The 19,939-nt window shown below is 44.5% G+C and overlaps 2 protein-coding genes across 9 annotated transcripts in view; one reads left to right on the plus strand and one right to left on the minus strand.

The window, feature by feature from the left end:
* TBC1D8B (TBC1 domain family member 8B) overlaps positions 1-13,020 on the plus strand; it is a 29,093-nt gene extending 16,073 nt beyond the window's left edge. The window contains exons 10-23 of one of the 5 annotated variants that reach the window (XR_014945714.1): positions 757-971; positions 1,408-1,525; positions 2,215-2,500; positions 4,147-4,276; positions 5,185-5,283; positions 6,485-6,553; positions 6,759-6,999; positions 7,845-7,910; positions 8,196-8,279; positions 9,129-9,185; positions 9,469-9,566; positions 9,897-10,247; positions 11,351-11,476; positions 11,884-11,961. Coding sequence is in view for 2 of the 5 variants with exons in the window: in XM_015860784.3 (XP_015716270.1) it covers positions 757-971; positions 1,408-1,525; positions 2,215-2,500; positions 4,147-4,276; positions 5,185-5,283; positions 6,485-6,553; positions 6,759-6,999; positions 7,845-7,910; positions 8,196-8,279; positions 9,129-9,185; positions 9,469-9,566; positions 9,897-10,307 (1,874 nt within the window). In the remaining 3 variants the exon portion in view is untranslated. Of the gene's footprint in view, positions 1-756; positions 972-1,407; positions 1,526-1,943; positions 2,501-4,146; positions 4,293-5,184; positions 5,284-6,484; positions 6,554-6,758; positions 7,000-7,844; positions 7,911-8,195; positions 8,280-9,128; positions 9,186-9,468; positions 9,567-9,896; positions 10,477-11,350 lie in introns of those variants that run through there. The other 4 variants (XR_014945716.1, XM_085546372.1, XR_014945715.1 and 1 more) reach the window with 4 other exon arrangements.
* Positions 13,021-13,290: 270 nt separating this feature from the next.
* PASD1 (PAS domain containing repressor 1) overlaps positions 13,291-19,939 on the minus strand; it is a 72,877-nt gene continuing 66,228 nt past the window's right edge. For 3 of the 4 annotated variants that reach the window (XM_085546374.1, XM_015860790.3, XM_015860791.2), the window contains 7 exons: positions 19,809-19,883; positions 19,228-19,386; positions 18,518-18,712; positions 17,664-17,863; positions 17,415-17,507; positions 16,769-16,976; positions 13,291-15,777 (listed from right to left, as the gene is read on the minus strand). In XM_085546374.1, the coding sequence (XP_085402500.1) occupies positions 15,607-15,777; positions 16,769-16,976; positions 17,415-17,507; positions 17,664-17,863; positions 18,518-18,712; positions 19,228-19,386; positions 19,809-19,883 (1,101 nt within the window). In that variant the 3' untranslated portion in view covers positions 13,291-15,606. The remainder of the gene's footprint in view (positions 15,778-16,768; positions 16,977-17,414; positions 17,508-17,663; positions 17,864-18,517; positions 18,713-19,227; positions 19,387-19,808; positions 19,884-19,939) is intronic. The other variant, XM_085546375.1, reaches the window with a different exon arrangement.

The following is a 19,939-nucleotide window of genomic DNA, read 5'->3' on the forward strand; positions in this document are numbered from 1 at the left end:
GGCTATATTATATGGATGTTCTTGTTACTGACTGACCATAGTCTGACAAAAAAACCAACAGCAATAAAGCTCTTTCCTGTGGCAATTTGTCTAAACCTTTCTGAAGGAAGAGCCTTTAAAATATGTCCAGCATTGATTCAGACGAAACTTGTGTCATCGTCTTCTGCAACAAACTCAGCCAAAAAAACGACTGTGTGCTCTATTTGCAAACTTCAAGGGGACAGTCAGTTTCTGCAGTGCCTCTACTTGCTAAATAACAAAGTGTGTTTATGGGCCTGTTTTTCTATTGTTTTAAGCTTTCTGGGAGGATGGTGTTCCCAGAACAACAAAAATAAGTGTTTTCCTAGAAGAGAATTTGGCTCCAGTATCGGTAGCTATTTGTTAGCCACTGTTGCTTGGTTTAGAGAGTGAACTTTCATACGCATAGGGAATCTCTTGCCTGAACTCTGAGTATACTTTGGTGAGTTCCTGCTGTAGAACATACGTGTGTCAGAGCAGAGGTGAAAGGAAGCTTTTATTTTTTTTTCCCTAATGAAACAGGAAATAAAGTAAGTCAAAGTCAGTTTTGTAATGGAAAGTAACTTTCCTCCAAGCCTTATTTTCTTTTGCTTTTCTGTTTCTATTTTGGAAGAATGCCATTAATTTCAGTAGCAGCTGGAGGTATCTCAGAAGTCACTAGAATTCTACAGATGGCAGAAAATGGTGTAGATGCTTTAGTATTGTCCTCTAATGCTGTTCATTAATATTTATTGTCAGGTGCTGTCAATGATATGGCTTCCAGCCCTGGTTATTACACTGAGTTGGTGGAAAAGTCCTTGGGAACATGCACTTTAGCTACTGATGAAATTGAACGTGATTTACGTCGCTCCTTACCTGAGCATCCCGCTTTTCAAAGCGACACAGGAATTTCTGCGCTCCGGAGAGTTCTTACAGCTTATGCATACAGGAATCCTCAAATTGGATACTGTCAGGTACAGTAGTTTTGAGAGCCTAAACATGAGTTCATCATGGCAGTAAAGGGTACCTCATAAAATCAATCACAGAAATACATCATTTTTTTTGTTCTTATTTTTTGTTCTTATATATTGCTTATTTCATCCCACCGTGTCACATGAGTGTTGTACTTGAATTTGTTGTTAAACACCACTATCTCCATTGCACTTATGCCTGCATTTCTACTAGACTTTCAAAATCTAAAGACATTTTTATGTAGCTTAAGTACTACGTTCTGAATTTGATAATATAAATATAGAATCCTTATACCTAGTAGGGCTGCAGGTTATCCTAGAACTCTAAACACGTGGTATAAAAGGCCTTCAGAAATATAAACCTTAACAAATGATGATACAGTTGGGCTTTCCCCCTCTTTCCTCATACTTGTTTCCTTTCTTGTGTAAATGTTTACAGGCAATGAACATATTGACATCAGTACTTCTGCTGTATGCTAAGGAGGAGGAAGCATTCTGGCTGCTGGTTGCTGTGTGTGAAAGGATGCTACCTGATTATTTCAATCGTCGAATCATTGGTAACATCAGTCTGTCTTGTAATCTATCTAGAGCTGAATATAATGATCAGTCCTTGAGAACAGTCGTAAGGAATGAGCTGAAGCCTAAGTAGTAACCAAAGAAATTGTGGCGCATGGTTCAGTATTGTAAAGTAGAAAATGGGAAGTAACAGAAAACATCCTAAGATCCTTCTTAAGTGAGAGTGGGTATGATTTCTCAAATACTATTGTTACTCTAGGGATAACTACTCAAGAAATACTTTCTTAGACTGCTACACAATTCTATTGGAATTAAAGCTGCAGTTCATTTTATTCATTGGAACTTAGCCAGCTGAAATAAAAGAAATAGAGTTGTTCCAGAAGCAGACAGCCTAGTACTAAAGCTTGCAGGCATATATGCTAGAAGAAAATTACTTGTGAGGTTTCTCTCTCATTGCAGAGAGGACACATCGGCTGACAGGGGAATCAATGGCAGTAGTCATGCACATGCAGGAGTGCCAGCATACTTTACAGAATGCAGAAGTCCATGTGTAGAGTGCATAGCTTCCATCACAGGGAATGGAGACAGTGGTGCCATGCAGCTAGGTCTGTGTTTGCTTTTACAACAAATTGCATTTGAATAGGAGCTTGATTTCTGGCCAGTGCTCTGAGAAAAGTACACTTCTCTTTATTAAGACTTGGGTGGTGGTTTTGTTATCCTCTCCCTGCAGGTGCCTTGGTAGATCAGGCAGTATTTGAGGAGCTCATCAGAGTTCATCTGCCTCAGTTGACAGACCACATGATGGGCATGACTTTTTTCTCCTCGGTCTCTCTCTCCTGGTTCCTTACCCTTTTTATCAGTGTGCTGCCTATTGAAAGTGCAGTCAATGTGGTGGACTGTTTCTTCTATGATGGAATAAAGGCAATCTTGCAGCTGGGACTTGCAGTGCTGGAATACAACATGGATAAGTTGCTAACTTGTAAGGATGATGCAGAAGCAGTGACTGTTCTCAACAGGTATCAGTGTATGTCTTGTTCTTAAAAGCAGCGTAACAACTGCTGTAAGTGCAAATAGATGTGTGGGGCAGCAGGGAGACATCTAGCCAAGAATTCCAGACACTTCGAAGTAATTAAATGCTCATATCATGTTGAAATTCTGGAAGGGATGGCTGGGAAGTTTGCCTGGGTACTCTGAAAATCCCGTCCTCCTTTAAAGCTTTACTAGAATTGCTGCAAATTCATGTGTTTTAAAGTAAGAACTATTGTTATTTTTAACTAAAAGATGACTTTGCATGATAAGCAGCTAGTCTAGAGAACACTAAGACTGTTCCAAACAGTTCAGACATTCACTTAGTAAGAAAATATTCTGCAGCTCACTTCTTGTAGTTTTGGCTGCTGGTTCCTCTGCTGCTAATGGTGGATAATAGAGGGGGGAAAAAAAATGATGTTGAGGACAGCAGTGACCAGATAGCTGTTTTATATTAGCATTAAAGAAAAATTCAAATACACAATATCAAGTATGTTCTTAATTAATGCATTATTTGCATGGTTTTTGCTTGACTAGCTGCCTAAATAGCTGTTGCTGCTCCTGTGATTGTGTGTCAGGGAGTGTTAAAACAGAAACCCTGTGCTGAGACTCTGCTCTATGAGTCATGAGTTTGTAATCATTATGTAGTGATAATAAGAATTTCCCTTTAGCCAGATTTTTAAGTGTTGCATGTTTGGATGGGGTATGAACTACGGAATTAATGAGGGAAATGTATTTTTATGTTAAGTTACCATACAGCCTGGTGCTTATTTTAGAACCTAACTGTGTTTGTTTGAATTTTAAGCACTTGGAAGCAATAGCGGTAAGAGCACATTCACTCGGTTTTTTCATTAATTAAAATATAAAATCTAAAAGCAGAGTGAAGTTTTAAGCTTCACTTCAACTGAATAAACTGCCTCTTCCACCTGACACCCACTATTTTGGTGATCATTGTGAACTTCTTTTCAACTTTGACTTTTAACATTTTCTTTGGTTGCAACACTTCCGCTGCACACTTAATCCAGCCTGCAGCGTTCTGGTGTATTTATAAAATGATGGCAGTGGTTTGTGTCACCTCCAAAAACAGGAAGCTGTCACTCCATAGACAGTTGTTTCTCAATACTGGCCAAAGAGTTGGCTGACCTCCATGTTGGAACTGTTTACCCTGGTTATGTAGGTGTGATAAATAGTACAGATCGGGCATGACTTGGCTTATGCATCTGAGGGAATTAAGACTGCCTGGGTCATAGTTCAGCCCAAGGCTCCATTCCTCCCCCCTGGTTATGTAGCACACTGAGAACCAGGGGAAAGCCAAGTGGAGGGGGCTCTGGAAGCCTCTGGTGCAGCTTCCACCTGCAGAAAGAATTATCATTAGCAGTAGGTCACGTCAGCTGTGTTGCTATCTAACCGTGTCTTGAAAATTTCAAGGCTCAACAGCTTTTTCTGGGTTGTGGGTTCCTGTGTATGTGTATCAGTACTACTGTTGCATCAGTTTTGTACTATTCATGCTGATGTTCTTTGCTACTTTTGCACATTGAGGTTATTTTGCTATTTATGCTCGTGTTTTTTCGGTAGATGCTGCTGTTACTATTTTGTTGTGATAATCTGCTTCCTACTGATTTCTTGCTTCACGCAGGTTTTTTGACAGTGTCACCAACAAAGACAGTCCTTTGCCTCCAGCTGTGCAGCAGGGCTCCAACCTCAGCGATGCGAAGGGTGACCACCCAAAAGTGGACATTACTGATTTGATCCGAGAGTCAAATGAAGTATGTGTTCTTGTGGGTATGTTTTTGCACCCCACGCAGTGTTTACATTGTGCAGGCTACATTGTTCAAACGAGTGTAGGAAACCTCTCTAGAGTGGTAGGGATTACAGTGTGCATTTTGCTGAGGCTCATTGAAAACTGTATATATTACAAGATAGATTTGTTTTTGTATTTTTTTGTTTGCTAAGATGTTCTGAGTGGAGTTCCCTGGACTCGTCATGGGTCGTGCATCTTTGTCATCCTTCATTCACTCTGATAGCGTGTCTAGTAGTATGTCAGCTCAATGACAAACAAAGCACAGGAGAAACAGCACTTGTGTTTACTCATTTGAGTCTGATTACATTGCAGATGGTGATAACATCTGACATAATGTCTGCTGCAGGAAACTGTACATAATTAGCTAACTGTACTCGTGAAATGGATGTTTTGGGATGTGCTGGGTGAGGAGGATCAGTTGGGATCTTCTAGCATTTCCTTTCAGTATGCTGCTTTGATTTGGGCAGTGTCTAGCTTTGCAGTAGTGGGGGGGATATAGATCTAGCTTCTTGTTCTGTCCTCAGTTTTAGATCAGGGTATTAATCCATTTGTAGATAGGTTTCTCCACCATCTAGAGTTCTCTAGAGTGAACTTCAAGCCTGACAACATATGCATTAGACTTTGTCTTCCCATACAGTGAACTGCGGTTTCTTCTCTTCCTTCACCAGTCTTCTAAACACTTTGTTTTTTAAAATTGCACTATTTATTTTTTAAAATTGCACTAGTCTTGATGTGGTAATAAATGATTCCTTGCTCAGTTTCTGTGGTCTTCCTGTGCATCCACACTTGTATTTTGATGCAGAAGAGACAAAAATACCTGCTTAGATGTATCTAACAGGAGTTGTTTTCATAGAACTGTATTTTTCCTCATAGAGATACGGTGATATTCGGTATGAAGATGTTGAGAGTATGCGCTGCAGAAACAGGCTTTACGTGATCCAGACATTAGAAGCTACAACCAAGCAGAATGTGGTGAGTAACTTGAAAAACAAAACCCTTTCATCTGGTAAAATCCCTTCATTTTTGGAACATCTTTAGAACAACTACAATTTCCAAAGCCAAATAAGTCGCTTTGTAGGCTGAAATCCCTGTTGTCTGCAGGGTGTCTGTTAGCTGAGGTTTGAGTTGTGATGTTTTCAGTCTTTGAATCACAGCATGACCTTCTGCTCTCATTACAAATGCCATAATCACATACAGCTTCTAAAAGCTGGCATAACTTAGACATTTTGCATTGATGGGAACAGGCTGACCTACATTTCTTTCTTCTGTTCTTAAATTGTTAATGCATTTCTCTTTGAGACATAGTGCTACAGTAACACAATTAATTACTAGCATTTTTTTCTGTTGGAAGCTATCCCAAATGTCACCAAAGAGATTATTGCACTGCATTATTGTCAGCATTCACCAAGTGTTGCTTCTTGTGTCTGTGGTGTGTGTGAGTGTGTGGTAGTGCATGCTTGGTGTAGCAGCTCTTCAGCTACCAACACCATTCTTTTATTTCAGGCTTCTGAATGAAGGTAGGGGTTGCAAGGTACTTCCTTGGTTTGTCTTCTTTTTTCATTGGCTTATTTGCAGTAACTGGTAATAATAGTGGTCTGCTTAGCAAGCAGTGCTTTTATCAATAGTAGATGTGGCTTGTAGCAACCAATACTAAATGCTGTGTATTGAGCTATGATGTTATCTGTTATATTTCATTTTACAAAACATACATCTTGTGAAGATGGGTACTGGTCTTGTTTGAAAATCTTGTTTGTTTTTCTTCATCATTTAAAAAATGGGGATTCAGCTTCACAGGTAAGGGCTGGATGTGCATTTGTCCATTATAAAGGAAGCTGTATATATTTGTTTTATACTAGTTTTGAACTAGTTCATTATAAATAGTCTAACATTCAAGTTGTATCTCTTGGGTTTCACAGTGTAGGCTTCATGTATGCAAATGATGTGACTCTCTTTAAGCTCCCTTTTTAGGGAGAATTTATTTCTCCCATTAATCTCCTTCCAGTCACCTTCTAATTCCTTTTAAGAAGCAATTCTGTTCTTACTGCTAATTATCACATATGAAAACCTGGAAGATTCAAACCATCTTTTTTTCGTAAAAGTGTATGTCTCTCACGTTTTATGGGCTTATTCCATGAAGAGACTTCTCATTAATTTTTTCTTAATTTTGTTTCAGCTGCGTGTTGTGTCTCAGGATGTAAAATTCAGCCCTAATGATCTTGATGAGCTTTATGAATTATTCAAGGTAATACTCCATTTTCTCAAACATCCATCCTAATGGTGGACAGAATGAAGGGTGTGGAGTAGCTTTAAGTGAGGTGAAAGCTAGATTCAATATGTTTATTTTACATCTGTTAAAAGCAAACTACATAGCTGACTCCCCACTTCTTTAACCCAGATAAATAATTGTTTATTCATACAATCTAATATCTATAACCTTCCCTTTGCAGAGGGAACACTTTCTTTCCTGCTATTGGAATGTAAATAGTCCCGTTTTAGAACACCATGATGCCAGCCTGCCGTATCTTGAGCAGTATCGAATTGATTGCCAGCAATTCAGAGTTCTTTGTCGTCTCCTGAGCCCGTGGTCGCACTGTGCAAACAGAGACTCTATTGCATTGTGGACATTCAGACTGATGGATGAGAACTGCCATGGCCTTATCAACTTCAAACAATTTTCCTGTGTTCTTGGTAGGAGAACAACACGTATACATCGTACACTCACAAGGGATCTCCATTTTGGAAGTAGACCGGAGTGTTATCACCTCCCGTTCACTATATAGCAAGTTTAAGGAGCCTCTTATTTTTGGGTCAGATTGTCTTGAACTGTATTGAAGTAGCTAACAGAGAGCTTTACAAATTAGTAACTTCTCTGAAATGTTAATCCCCCTGGAGGGTAATCTCTTATTTGACATTATATTTAAATCCAGCTTTACTACCAAAACCATAGGAAAGTTAGAAAATGGCATGACCTTGTGGTTTTGATGATAAATGCTTCCTCGCTCTGTAGGCCGTTTCATACACAGATCATGCGCGATAACCGGTGCCTCATATCTCTGGGGAACTGAAAGTTTTCAAAGTTGCTACTCTGTTCCTTTCATCTTGTTTTCAAAGCTCAGGAGTAAAAATAGGAAAGGCAAATGCTGGGAAGACTTTGATGCTACGTTTCTTTGGTGCTGTGGTTTTATTTCAGTAAGTCACAGGCATCCTGTGCTCTGTACTTTCTTCTGTAACCCCAGTGTTAGCTTGTTACAGGTGTTTGCAATCTAATTAGTGAGCGTGCTTTTGTGTTTCACTGGGTATTCAGAAATACTTCATAGGATAGTGTGTGAAAATTTTGTAGCGTTCTTTCCTCAGTGTAGGCAAGCCCTAGGCTTAGTTGCAGCTGATATTTCCTTAAGCTTCATCTCTAGTTGCACTCCATGTAGGACATGACATATGTCCTGTTCCAGTGTCTGTGGATTGTGGTTGTGTAGGTTAAGAGGGCACATTAAATCTTGGTCCAGTTGAATAACCTGTTTTCTTGTCTCAAACAGATACCATGTATAATGGAAGCTTCACTGACAAACTCAAGCTTCTTTTTAAGTTGCACATCCCTCCAGGTTAGTAAGAGGCTGTTTCTGGTGGGTTTGTTTGGTTTGGTTTTTTTTAGCTTTTCTTCTTTTCCTGCAGTCACAAGCTCTAGCTACAGTACAGTCCTGTAGCTGTAATACAGATGTGTGGTTTTTTGCTGGGTGATGTACACTTTGGGAAGTACTTCATACACTCAAACACCATTCCCATTTTGTTTGTAGGGATGATATATAAGTCTAAAGCTTTTGCTTTTTCTCCCTCCTCTGGCAATGCTTGGGAGCTCCAAAACCACTTTATTCAATTATTTATTGCAGCTTTTACTGAAGTGGAATCTCTAAGCCCTTCCAAAGGTGTTGATCTTTCAAAAGAAGAACTCATCCACTTCAGTCAGCTCAGTGGTAAGTGTATGGCTTTGCCTACAGAATATTGGAAGGATTCTGTTAATTATCTCGTGGTGAAAAATGGGGAGTTTTCTTCTGAAACCCTCCAAAATCTGGTTTGAATTTACCTGTTCCAGCAAATCATGTTACTATTAGCAAGAATCTTCTGTGAAGATATTCTGTAAATAGCTCAGTTGTCATACAAAGCAGTGCAGAATTTGTGGGTAACCATCTCACTTCACAGCAGTTTTTTCTGTAGCCGCATGTGGCTTCATTATGAGCATCATTTAGGGGCCATTTTGTTGGCATCTGCACACAGAATAGTGATGTTCTGTCCTGAGTTGGTTATGCCTGATGAATGAATTCCAAGGCTGCAAGTGTTTACTTGAAATAGAGGAATATAATTGGTCAGCATTTTTCATCGTAGTAGGAAGACTTTCTGTTACAGCAGTTGTTGAAGAGGTGGCCATTGCAGTTGGGGGTGGAAAGGGGGGGAAGGGGGGATTTAAATGTATGGAGTTGGAAAACTGTTTGGAAGAAAGACCCTCTTTGACTTTTAGAAACTATCCAAAAATGCCTTATCCACAGCACATGGGTTCTATCTTCAGTGCTGCTCAGTGCATGGGCCATAAAGCATTCTGAAGGTTCTTTACTTGATAGGGCTGACTGTCGTTTTTTGCAGTGTCCAGCTTTGCAGTGGCTTCTGTTTTTCTGTTAGAAGATATCCAGATTTTGCCACACGGTTTCTTTGTGGGGAGGGTCTTTTGGGGTCTTTCTCCTTAAGGAAAGAATTTTAGATAAAAGGAAGGTGAAACGTTGTTGCTCCTGTCTCAAAGCAATAACTTTTTTTTCTCTTCTAAACTCTAGTTTCATCTGCTGGGGATAGTCTTGAAAGTGATGCTTTGAAGAGCAGCCCAGAAAAAGGTAGAGAATGCTAAAGTCTTTTGTGGGAGCAGTGCTTGGGAAGTGCATGCTGACAAAGTACACTAATTCACATCATCTCCAGCGTAGTGCTAACATTATAACCACTTCTGTAAGTGTAGACCTGTGGTGGGAGGGAGTAATGTAAACTCTGATCCTGGCCCCAAAGTTCCAAAGGAATGACATGGGGGATGCAGTTGTTCTGCTCGTGGTATCTCATGGAAGCTCTCAGTTCTTGTTTGCTCACTTCATTTTTACTTATTTATTTATTTATTTGGTCAAATAGGGAAGGGCAAGGTTGATATTCAGGCCTATCTGAAGCAGTGGCAAGATGAACTTCTTAAAAAAGAAGAAAACATTAAGGATTTGCCAAGAATGAATCAGGTAAAACCGTCTTGTGTCAGAGGATCATGTGCCTGATCTTTTTATTTCTGTATTTCTTTTTAAGTTCTGTTAGTATTTTTCTAAAGGTTTCTTAGGATCCCTTAAGCCCCAAACCTTCACATTTTCTAAACTACTTTAACTGTAAGCTTACTGTAGGCTGTAAGAGGGGGGCTTTCAGGTTTATCAGGGTCCGTGACGATGCTGCCAGTAGAGCAGTTTTTGCAGCAGGGGCCCAACAGCTGCAAGCAGTGGGTTGAGACTGCAATGCGTAGTGAAACAGGAGAGTTGTGTCGCTGTTCTCTGAATAGTCTCCTCTGTGTGTCTGTTTAGTCTCAGTTCATCCAGTTCTCAAAAACTCTGTACAATCTATTCCACGGAGATCCTGAGGAGGAACTGTTGTACCGGGCTATAGCAGTGGTTACCAGTCTCCTGCTGAAAATGGAAGAAGTTGGGAGAAGGCTTCAGAGTCCCACATCACCAGTCAGAAGTCTGGCTGCCACATCAGAGGTGCCTGCTGAAAGCTCTCAGAAAGGACAGGAGGAAGGCAGCTCTGAGCAGACTGAAGGCAGCGGAGAGCAGGGTCTGAAAAAGAACCACGAATGGTCTTTTGCCTTTGAACAGATTCTGGCATCCTTACTGAACGAACCAGCCTTTGTGAGATTCTTTGAGAAACCTCGTGAGGTAAAAGCTAGAATAGAGAGCGCTAAAAATTTACAACTTAAAGAAAGAACTAGAATGTAATTAACTTTGTCTTTGACTCTGAATTAACTACATAGAGCACTAGCAGATGAAGGTTGTTACTATGGAAATCGAGTACGTTGTTTACATAGGCAATGGGGTTTGAAGATTTAGCTTTAAATGTCAGATTACTGGTATGATTTCATGTAAATAAAAATAGTTTGAAGCACAATCACTTTCTTGCATTGTTCATAAGTTTCGATCCAAGCAGGGGCTGAAGGATAAACTCCCCACTGTACTATTAAAATAGGCAGCTTTGGTAGGAAATACTAGATGTGACCTGTGACAGACTTCTCTGAATGACAGCTGTGCACTCCCCACGTTCATTTCTATTCCTGTGATAAATGTCATGACTTCTGTCTAGACATTTTCCGCTTAAAATGAGTCGTCAACAGCTCAGAGGTTGACATCCAGGTTAGTTATTTCCAACTAGGAAATGGACAGGAATGAGGTGAAGACTATGAGCAGAAGTTTCAGCTGGTAGCTATGGTGGCACAGGAGCCTGAGGTTAGGGAAGAAAGCAGCCGTGCTCACAGTTCCCTGCTTTGGTGTCACCAGTGGTCCTGCACTGTGACAGATTTCAGCCCCTCGTCATCACATTGCAAACTGCCTTGTCTTGACCCACGTCTCAGTTTCTGCAGTGTGGCCCTTTAAACTAATTTCCTGCTTTTATAGCTCAGCCTATATTTGAGATCTCTGTCCTATTTTCATATCAATCCTCTTTCAGCTTAGGCAAAAATGGTATGAGCTGCTTGGTCTTCCAAGTTGCAGGCAGGTGTAAAGGCTGGAATAGATTGCTGAAACAAAGAGAGAGCAGTGCCTGATCCTGTGGTGGTTCGCACTCATCTTACAAGAGCCATTGTTGGCATCTTAGAAGCGTGGTGAAGAAATATATAGTGTTTGGAAAGGCCAAGGACAGACTGTCCATAGCTGCTTCCAGATAAGCTGAATGCTGATTATGGTACTGTTAGGGACAGATTGCAGTTGCTCCTTTGCCTACGCTGGGTCCGCACCCCAACTAAGTGATAATGAATTCTTTTTTACAGCTCTCTGGTTTATTGCTGCTGTAATATTTTCTGTCTGCCAGGATTCATGGCAACAACAAAATGCCTGTGAACCTCAAGTGGAATTTTTTATGTACATAAAGATGATGTAGTGAAGATGCTGGGGAGGTAAGCTCTGCCAGTGCTTTCCTGATGGGGTTTGACCTTGAACCTTAGTTAGCTCGTGTTAGAGTGGGATTACAGAAAGATGGGAAGAGTCTGTATTTTAACGACATTAAATTGGTTCAAAAGAGCTGTTTATAAAGTCCCTGTGACAAACTTTGTCTGCAGAGCAGTGTTATTTTTATACTGTGCATGTCTTTGTAAAGAAGCAGAATGGGGATGGTATCATTCACTGCTGGCTGTTCTTTGCAGTGCTAAAAGGAATGAGGAACAACACGACTTTCGTGTTAGAAGCATTTGTTGAAATGCCACCATTGCGATTGGTGTGTAAGTTATCTTGCTGCTTCTAAAGCAGGTGGTTTTGATCTGGAGTAATGAATGTATGAATGACTTTCTCTCCCCTACACTCTCAGGTATTACGGTGTTATTGAATGAGCAGGAACTCTGAAAATATAGTGAAAAAGGATGAAGATTTTGGTCCATGGTGGGAACTTGCAAATGTCGAGAGGCAGTCAGAGGTAACGGCTGTTCACTAAGCTACGTAGTGCAGGGATGTGGAAGTATTAAAACTCGATTACACTTTTTGGTGGAGGACCAAGGTGTTTTTAAAAGCACATGCAGGGTAAAAAACCCAACTATTTAAAGTATATTTGGTGTTGCAAAGGTGAACCTGTAATGGCCGTCACACTGCAGTGGGAGCTGGTGGGTGGGCACAGTCCTGCTGCAAGAGCTCAGTGGGGAAGCAGCCCGCTGTGCTTGCAGCCCTTCCCTGCAGGGGGACGTCCATTCATGTTGTCATTTGGAGTCTTTTAGACAAGGCTTTGAGCTCTGAGCAGCTTATCCATCAGCAGCAAGCGGTGTGGTTAGATAAGTACAGACGTGTCATTTCACATCTGTCGTTTTCTTTCTGTAACCATTCCCATTATCTCATGGGTCCTGTCTTAGGAACAGTGTGTGCATCCGACAGCATAAGAACACATGCGTAGTAGTGGCTGGGCCATCATTATCGCTGCCTTTGTCAAACATATCCCTGTGCCCACCAGGACAGCCTCTGAGCCTGGTGTCCCCCATCACGCTGCACTGGGTGAGTCCCTTTGGGCCTTTTCCACCACAGGGTGAACTATTTATAATACAAACCGGGGCATCTTCTGAGACATAGAAATGTTGGCTGCTGTGTGATTCAGAGAATGCCCCCTCTGCGTCAGTCCGTTCCTAAGACAAACCACTTGTTCCTCATTCTAATGACAATGTAATAATATACTTTACAGCAGAATTTGCTAATCTATAGCAGGTAAGAAATAGCTGTATGTTGAATCTCCTGGAATATTCTCATCCAGTTGTACTATACAGGGTTCTTGGTTGTGACTGCAGTTGCTGTCTGGAAAGGGAAAATAGACTGGTTTGCTTTTTGTTTTGTTACAGCTTTGTCACTTTACCAAGAAGGCAACACATCTGTGTTGGCAGGTTGGCTTTTTATACAGCGTGCTGTATGTAGAAGTACTGTAAGACAAATGGAGTGTTCAATAAAATATGTTTCATTTAAGAAAAAATGTTCTGTGTTTGAAGCACTGTTCTTTGCCGCGATGGGCTGCTTCAGGTGTTTATTCAAGGGCGTCAGTTGCGTTAAAGGCATTCTTAGCAAGGACTGAGCCATAGAAGAACCACACTAGGCCTTCAAGCTCCCCTAAAGGTGAAGAAAAGAGGGGACCCAGGTTTTGCAGACTGAGATCAGTTCAGCCTTGCATGCAATGCAAATGTGCTTCCATGCTGGGCCCTCCAGCTGACCCACAGTGCCTGGGAAAAACCACAGCACGACTGTGTACGAGGTGTTACAGGTATGTTTTTATTTCTTTCTCTTTCTTTCTTCCTTTCTTTCTTTGTTCTTTTTTTTGTTTGTTTTTTTAATTATTTTTTTTTTGTTTTTTTGGTTTTTTTTTGGAAAATACCACGTATGATCTGCTTAAAGCTATTCCCAACGCACAGGTTCCCGTCCAACGGAGCTGTGCAGCGACACAGATTCGAGACAAGAATAAAATCTTTACTCTTCATCTTCATAAGACACTTCCTTTGTTCCCATTACAAAATACTTTTAAGAATAATAACATTTATAAATGTCTCTATATTTGACATCATATAAAATAAACCAAGATTTATAGTCGCTTCTAAGATTCTTCTTCTTCTTTTACACAGCGTATGTTACAATATATACAGTCAATTTTTCACTGTGTTTGTCAAAGCAGCCTGATCTGTACCCACCAGGCTTTAGCTTATATGTACAAGTACGCTAAAAGTGCAAGACTTTATTAATTAAAGCTGCCTGTGTTTTCAGAGGTCTGGAATTGTGTGGCCTGTTGATAATAGATACACACATACATATATATGTATATTAAAAACACACACACCTGTATATCTATATATGAAGGGAGAGAGAGCTAGCACATAGGTGCTTGTGTGCTAGAAAGCCTCAGGATGTCATTGAGCGCTGGAGCCCAACCCCTGGTGCAGGCAGCACCGCTCATGCTTCTCTCATCAGCACCTGGGGGGAACCAAGCCCACCAGCAACCCTCAATTCCAAAGGGATCCCAAAAACACAGGTCGTAGCTATCACCGAGGTAAATGGATAGGAATTCACCTGAATAAAGAGATTCGTTTAGACATTAATTCTTTGAGCATGAGTGATAACTAAGGCAAAAATCCCATGGCCCTGAGCCTACTATGCCTCGTTGGAGGCAGGCTGAGCAGGAGCTCTGGGACTTTGCCCCATGGCACACACAGCTCTGCCCGGGTGGCACCGGGCCCATGAGAGGCTGTGCTAGCGGAAATAAAGGGGGGTGTGATAAAGTGCATGTTTTAGGATGCTTGTTTCAGCAAGGCCAATCTCACATGTAAACATCCCTTCAAATCTCTCCTGCTCCCTTCTGAGAGGCTGCAATAGTGTATCTGTGGTGTAAGTGTGTGCCTCTGTGCGTGCACGTTTTGCTCCCCTCCTACCTGCAAAGCTGAAAGCAACAGCCTATGCCGACATCTGTGTTTGGGCTCCAGCAGTGCCCAGGGTTAAGCCCTCAGCGCCTCAGAAATGTACAAGTTCCTTTTTCCTTTGGAAAGATACAAACAGTAGGGACACAGCTATACACCCACTGAGGAAAGACTCGTTTTCGATTCATAAATATAAACGTATAGTTTAAAAAGTGGCAATTTACAAAAATACAATTTATTGCTGACCCTGCGAGCTCGTTAACACGGCCTGTGTCGCTGTGAGGATACGTTTCGGGTCTGTCAGACTGAAATCTGACCAAGCAAAGTTTGCTGCCATGTGGTGTTCTACTGTATGTGTTTTCATGTTAAGAAAGATACATACACAACAACATCCACCTGGATCAGAACAGGATGACGGAGGAGAAAAGAGTAAAGATTCTCTGTACGTAACCTGAAAAAATATTTGGCTACAGGGAGTAAAAACCATATAAATTTCTCTGCACTTCTTCTTAACCAACATAAAAGATGAGGAATATCTTACTGGTTGTGGTGTGAGCTGGTTTAACGACAGTAAGAAATTCAGGCAAAAGTGGTGTTACATAAATTAGCAGCATTATCCCAATCTCCTGGAAAACAAAACGGTGGGGTTGAGGTATAGAAATAAGGACAAACTCCACGACGGACCTATTGAGCGAGACGAGCTATGTACAGGGGAACCCTGCAGTGTGCTGTAGCGCTGGGATCGGCGTCACAGTGATTCCAGCACCGCGGCCCTCATCGGATGGGGCTTGTCTACAGTGCCGGCATCCCCACAGGGGCTTCAGCCAACCTGCCTGCAGCTGGATGCTGTCCCCTTCAGGTCAAAGATCTGCAGCCAGCACTGGCACAGGCAGGCACGGCTCTGCAGCAGCACGCTGGCCCCTGCCCCAAGCACACCTTTCTCACCAAGTCTTGCGGCTCTGGTGGGCAGGAGCCCCAGGTGAGCATCCTCCTCTTCTTCAGCTCGACGGCGCGCTCCCTCTGGGGCAGGCCTGGCTGAGACTCGCAGCCCATGGGCTCTTTTGAGCGGTGGTGCCAACAGGAGACCTCAGCTGGGCCCCATGGCAATCCCACTCTGTGCGGTGTCCCCTGGTGGGGTCTTGCTGGTCTGAGCAAGTCGGTCAGGGCAGCTGCATCTCGGGCAGGTCAGGCAGGTTGCAGGGCTGGCCCTGGGCATGGCGGCCCTGCGGCTGCGGGTGCAGGAAATAGCTCAGGGGGCTCTGCTGCGCGAGGTGGTGGGGCTGGAACACACGTGGGCTGGGACCTCCAGGCACCGCCTCAGCACCTTGCATCTGCAGGGAGACACAAAGGCAGTTAATTGGACAACCAGCACCCCTCCCTCACTGCTGTCCAAGGCTACCAGAGCCCAAAGGTGATCTGTGCCAACACAGCGGTGAGCTAAGGACAGAAGAGTATGGCGGGGTGGTGGGACGCCCCATCCTACCAGCCCTACAGGCAGCCCAGCAGAAGGCCTTTGGCAGGCAGCTGCAGCACAGCTGAGGGACAGGCAGCCCTATGGCTGCTCCACAGAGCATCACCTCACCATGGCACTGAGGCCTGACTTGCTGCTGACTGAAGCTCTCTCCTCCCGCTGCTGTTCTCTGGACTTACAGCAGCTCCTGTGCACACACATATGCAACAGCAGGAGCATTTCCTTTCCATGTTTCCAACAGCAATTAATTTCTCACTCCAAATGCAGCCCTGCAGCGTATCTCCAGCTCTTCCCCTTCTTGTTTTCTACCATCTTTTCCAGGACAACTATATCTTGCCTCTGCCAACCCAGCCAGTCTTGGAGAGCACATTACTCATTAATTATTAGTTTCAACAGCCCCCCTCCTTGGCAGCCCCGTTCACTTGGCATGCACTGATGAAAACATGCATCAAAAAAACAAAACTGCTTTTCCCAGAGGTTTGTGTTGGGAAACAACCATTTACTGAAAGAAAGCAGTGACTGCAGCTGATATAAACCCCTTGCCATGCTGAGACCCAGCAGCAGGAGGCTGGTTTTCAAGGGGACCAATCCCTTATCACCCATCGCTTCCACAGCGGGATTCCCACCCCAGCCCTCTGGATGAGACGTCATACTTGAAGGCCTGGTTCTGTCTTCTGTTCTCTAATGGACAGCTGGGCTTGGAAATACAGCCTTGAAACTGGGTACCAAGTCAGGCTGGAAATGCTGTGCACACAGGCATGCATAGATAGATATAGTGGGGATGGAAGTCCCATTTCTTCCCCAGATCCCTCAGATCCCACCCCAGCCCTGTACACAGCCACAGACCTTACCTGAAGGTACAGACGGTGCTGCTGAACCTGCTGCTGCGGCCAGGGGTGGAGGTGCAGCGGGGTGCTGCCGGGGTGGGACACGAAGCTGCCATGGGGGAGCATCACGGATGGGGAGAACACGGGCGAGGGGGTGGGGGGCCGCACCGTGCTGCTGCTGATGGGCTGCATCTGTGTAATGGGAGGCAAGGGCTGCTGCTCTGCCACGAATCTGCCACAGGGAGGAAAATCCAGTGTGAGAACCCAACCCTAGCTTTGCTGCCCAGTGCTGAAGGAATCAGAGCAACAGGACTTGTCAATCTGTGCCAAATCCCACATACAAGTCCCCTCTCACTAAGCATAACTGACTAGAACCTCAGGGAGCCACATACATAAGGTTGTATGTCTCTGTGACTTGACCAAGCTCTTCACGCTTTGCAAAAGCCAGCAAGCACATAGGAAAATATTCCAAAGAACTGCAATTAAGAGTTTTTTGCAATTAAAAGAAGTACATATTCTCATTACTTCTCCTAACTAGCTCAGATTTTGTTTCTTTAAGTCTGGTTTGTTTTCATGTGATCGCACACAGGTTCCTCAAAGTAATTTCTGGAGCCACGAAGCAGCACCGTGCCACACCACCACGTGGGAGCAGGGACAAGCAAAGACTCACTTCCCCGGCTGCCTGCTGGCGCTGCTCGGCGTGGGCTGGGTGCTGCCATTGGCGGCAGGTACCATGGCCTGGATGGACTGGTCCAGCAGCATCCTGTGGTGAGGAAAAAGAGGGGGCAGTCAGGGCAGGCCAGATGCAGGCTGCTGGCTGCCAACCTCTAGGAACAAGTCCTGTAAACCCTCCCCTAAAGCACACAAGGAACCACTGATTCTCTTTGGAAAAAAAGCCAATGCAATAGGATGCCCTTACCTGAGGCTCCTGTCCTGGCTGTAGTCAGACTGCATCTGCCTTTCGCTAACATCACTTGGCAGCTGTGCAGCCACTGTAACGGGATGCGCTTGCGAAAACACCGTGGGGTTGTGGTAGAGGGGCACTGAAATGCTCGTCTGCCCTGGCAGACATGTTGGCTGCGCCGGGTTTCCTCGCATTAGGTGCTGCTGCTGCGGTACCTGAAATGCAGAAGCAGATGCACAGATCAGGTTCTGAAGCCCCTCTAGTTATGCAGTTAGCTTCAAACTGGGATAAAGACAAAGAACAGCTGAAGTTCTCCCTGAGTGAAGTGATAGGAATGGAATACGTCTATGCACACAAAAACCCTGCTGGCATTTGTCACCCTTCTATGATCCTCAGCTGTGGGAAGAATTCTTTCATCTAAATAAGGTTCTGGGGAGACATTATAGCTGCCTTCCAGTACCTGCAGGAGAGCAGGGGACTCAGTATCAGTGAGTGCAGTGTCAGGGCAAGGAGTAGTGGCTTCAAATTAAAAGAGGGGAGATTTAGGTTCCATATGAGTAAGATATTCTTTATGCGGAGGGCAATGAGGCCCTGGCACTGCTGCCAGAGCTGTAGGTGCCCATCCCTGGAGGTGCCCAAGGTCAGACTGGTTTGGGCCCTGCCCCCTGAGTGAGGGGGCAGCCAGGGGGGCTGCAAGGTCCCTTCTAACCTAAGTTGTTATGTGATTCTACGCTGTGAATGTAGACCCAGTGATGCTAAGCTTGTTTATCACAGCTGCCTTCCAAGACTCCTCAGCCAGAAACGAATTCCCCTCTCATGACCACGAAACGCTCTGTGCCACCTGCCCGTGTGTGATAATAGTTAGGCACCTGGGATGGAGTGCTGCAGGGTTCCCTGAGGAACGGCCGCGGGGTGGACACAGGGGGGGCCCTGTAGTGCTTGGCCATGGGGCCCGGCTGTGGGGCCTTCTTGGTGCTGGGCTGCCGGGATGGCGGCGGGGCTCTCCGTGGGCTCTGGCGCTGCGTGTTGTTGAAGACCAGTGGGATTGGCTGCTGCATCAGCATCTTTAAGGAGAAGAGAGGCAGGGGTGCGTTACACATCAGATAGGGATATAAGACAGCCTTTGCTGGGCTACTGCCACTAGATGGTGCTTGGGTTTTGACAGAAAATAGGGGCTCTGTAGGCTCCCGCCCTGTGCTGAGGGGCGCAGCTGGCAGGGCCTCCACAGGAGCTGTGCTATGCTCCCAGCTGCTGGGAGACCCTCCTGCTCCTAGCAGGCCTCTGTAAGCACGTGGGATGGCACAAGTCGCATTAACTGCTGGCATCGCCATGCAGGGTGAGTTCTAATCAACCTGACCCCTTACTTGGGGTTGTTTTCCTAAGTCATGACTCCATCCTTAAGCAGTCACAGACAACAGCTACCCCTCAGGGGTAGCCAACCATCCCCATGACTGAGACAACACTGTGCATTCACCCACAGCTCATTTCCAAACACTTCTGCTGCAGACGACTCTGTCACTGATCTGCATGCTCTAAGGAAAAGCAAAGGATGAACAGTCAGGGGGCAGGGAAGTGGTACCTGCAGGTTGGAGTCCTGCACCAGCTGGAGCTGCTCCTTGATGACGTGCAGCTCCTCCTGCTGCGTTTTGATGTCTGCTTGCAGAATGCGCGTCCTCTCCTCCAGCTGCTCCTTCAGCTGGTGCATCATGCCCAGAGGGGCTGGGAAGTGGTACACGGGCTGCAGGGCAGAGATCGAGCATGGCTTGGACCAGTTCCATTGCACACATTCATCGTGATGCTTTTGTGCAAGGCAGGCAGGCTACTGGAATACCTGTCTAGCTATGATTTATAATTCCCTTTTATTTGTGTTTGTGACAGGCTCTTTTCTTATTTTGGCCTATCTCAGACCAGTCATATCACCCCCTTCTTCCACCAGGGCTGTAACACTGTTGTGTCAGTCTGTGCCAGCTGCTAACAACACAGATGAGTCTTCAGCAGCCCCAAGCAGTTTGACAGCTCTGAGCCTTCCTTTAACCTATGTTTTCAGCATCCCAGCTTGGCTGGGGGGCAAGGGCCCAGCTCTCCTGCTTATCACAAAGCCCCAGCACAACCCATTCCCTCCTACCCAGCTTGGAGCAGAAGCTGCATCACACCACGTACCATCACAGCCTGCTGGGAGGGGACCGCCGGCTGCTGAGGGAGGTGTTCACCCGTGGCTGGAGGCGTTGCTACGGCCTAAAAATGAAAACTTTGCTTTATTGGAGGTCCCGGTCCCCAGCACCTCTCCATCT

The sequence above is a fragment of the Coturnix japonica genome, chromosome 4, assembly GCF_054131305.1.
Source record: "Coturnix japonica strain WE chromosome 4, WE-NBRP24, whole genome shotgun sequence".
Classification (NCBI taxonomy): Eukaryota; Metazoa; Chordata; class Aves; order Galliformes; family Phasianidae; genus Coturnix; species Coturnix japonica.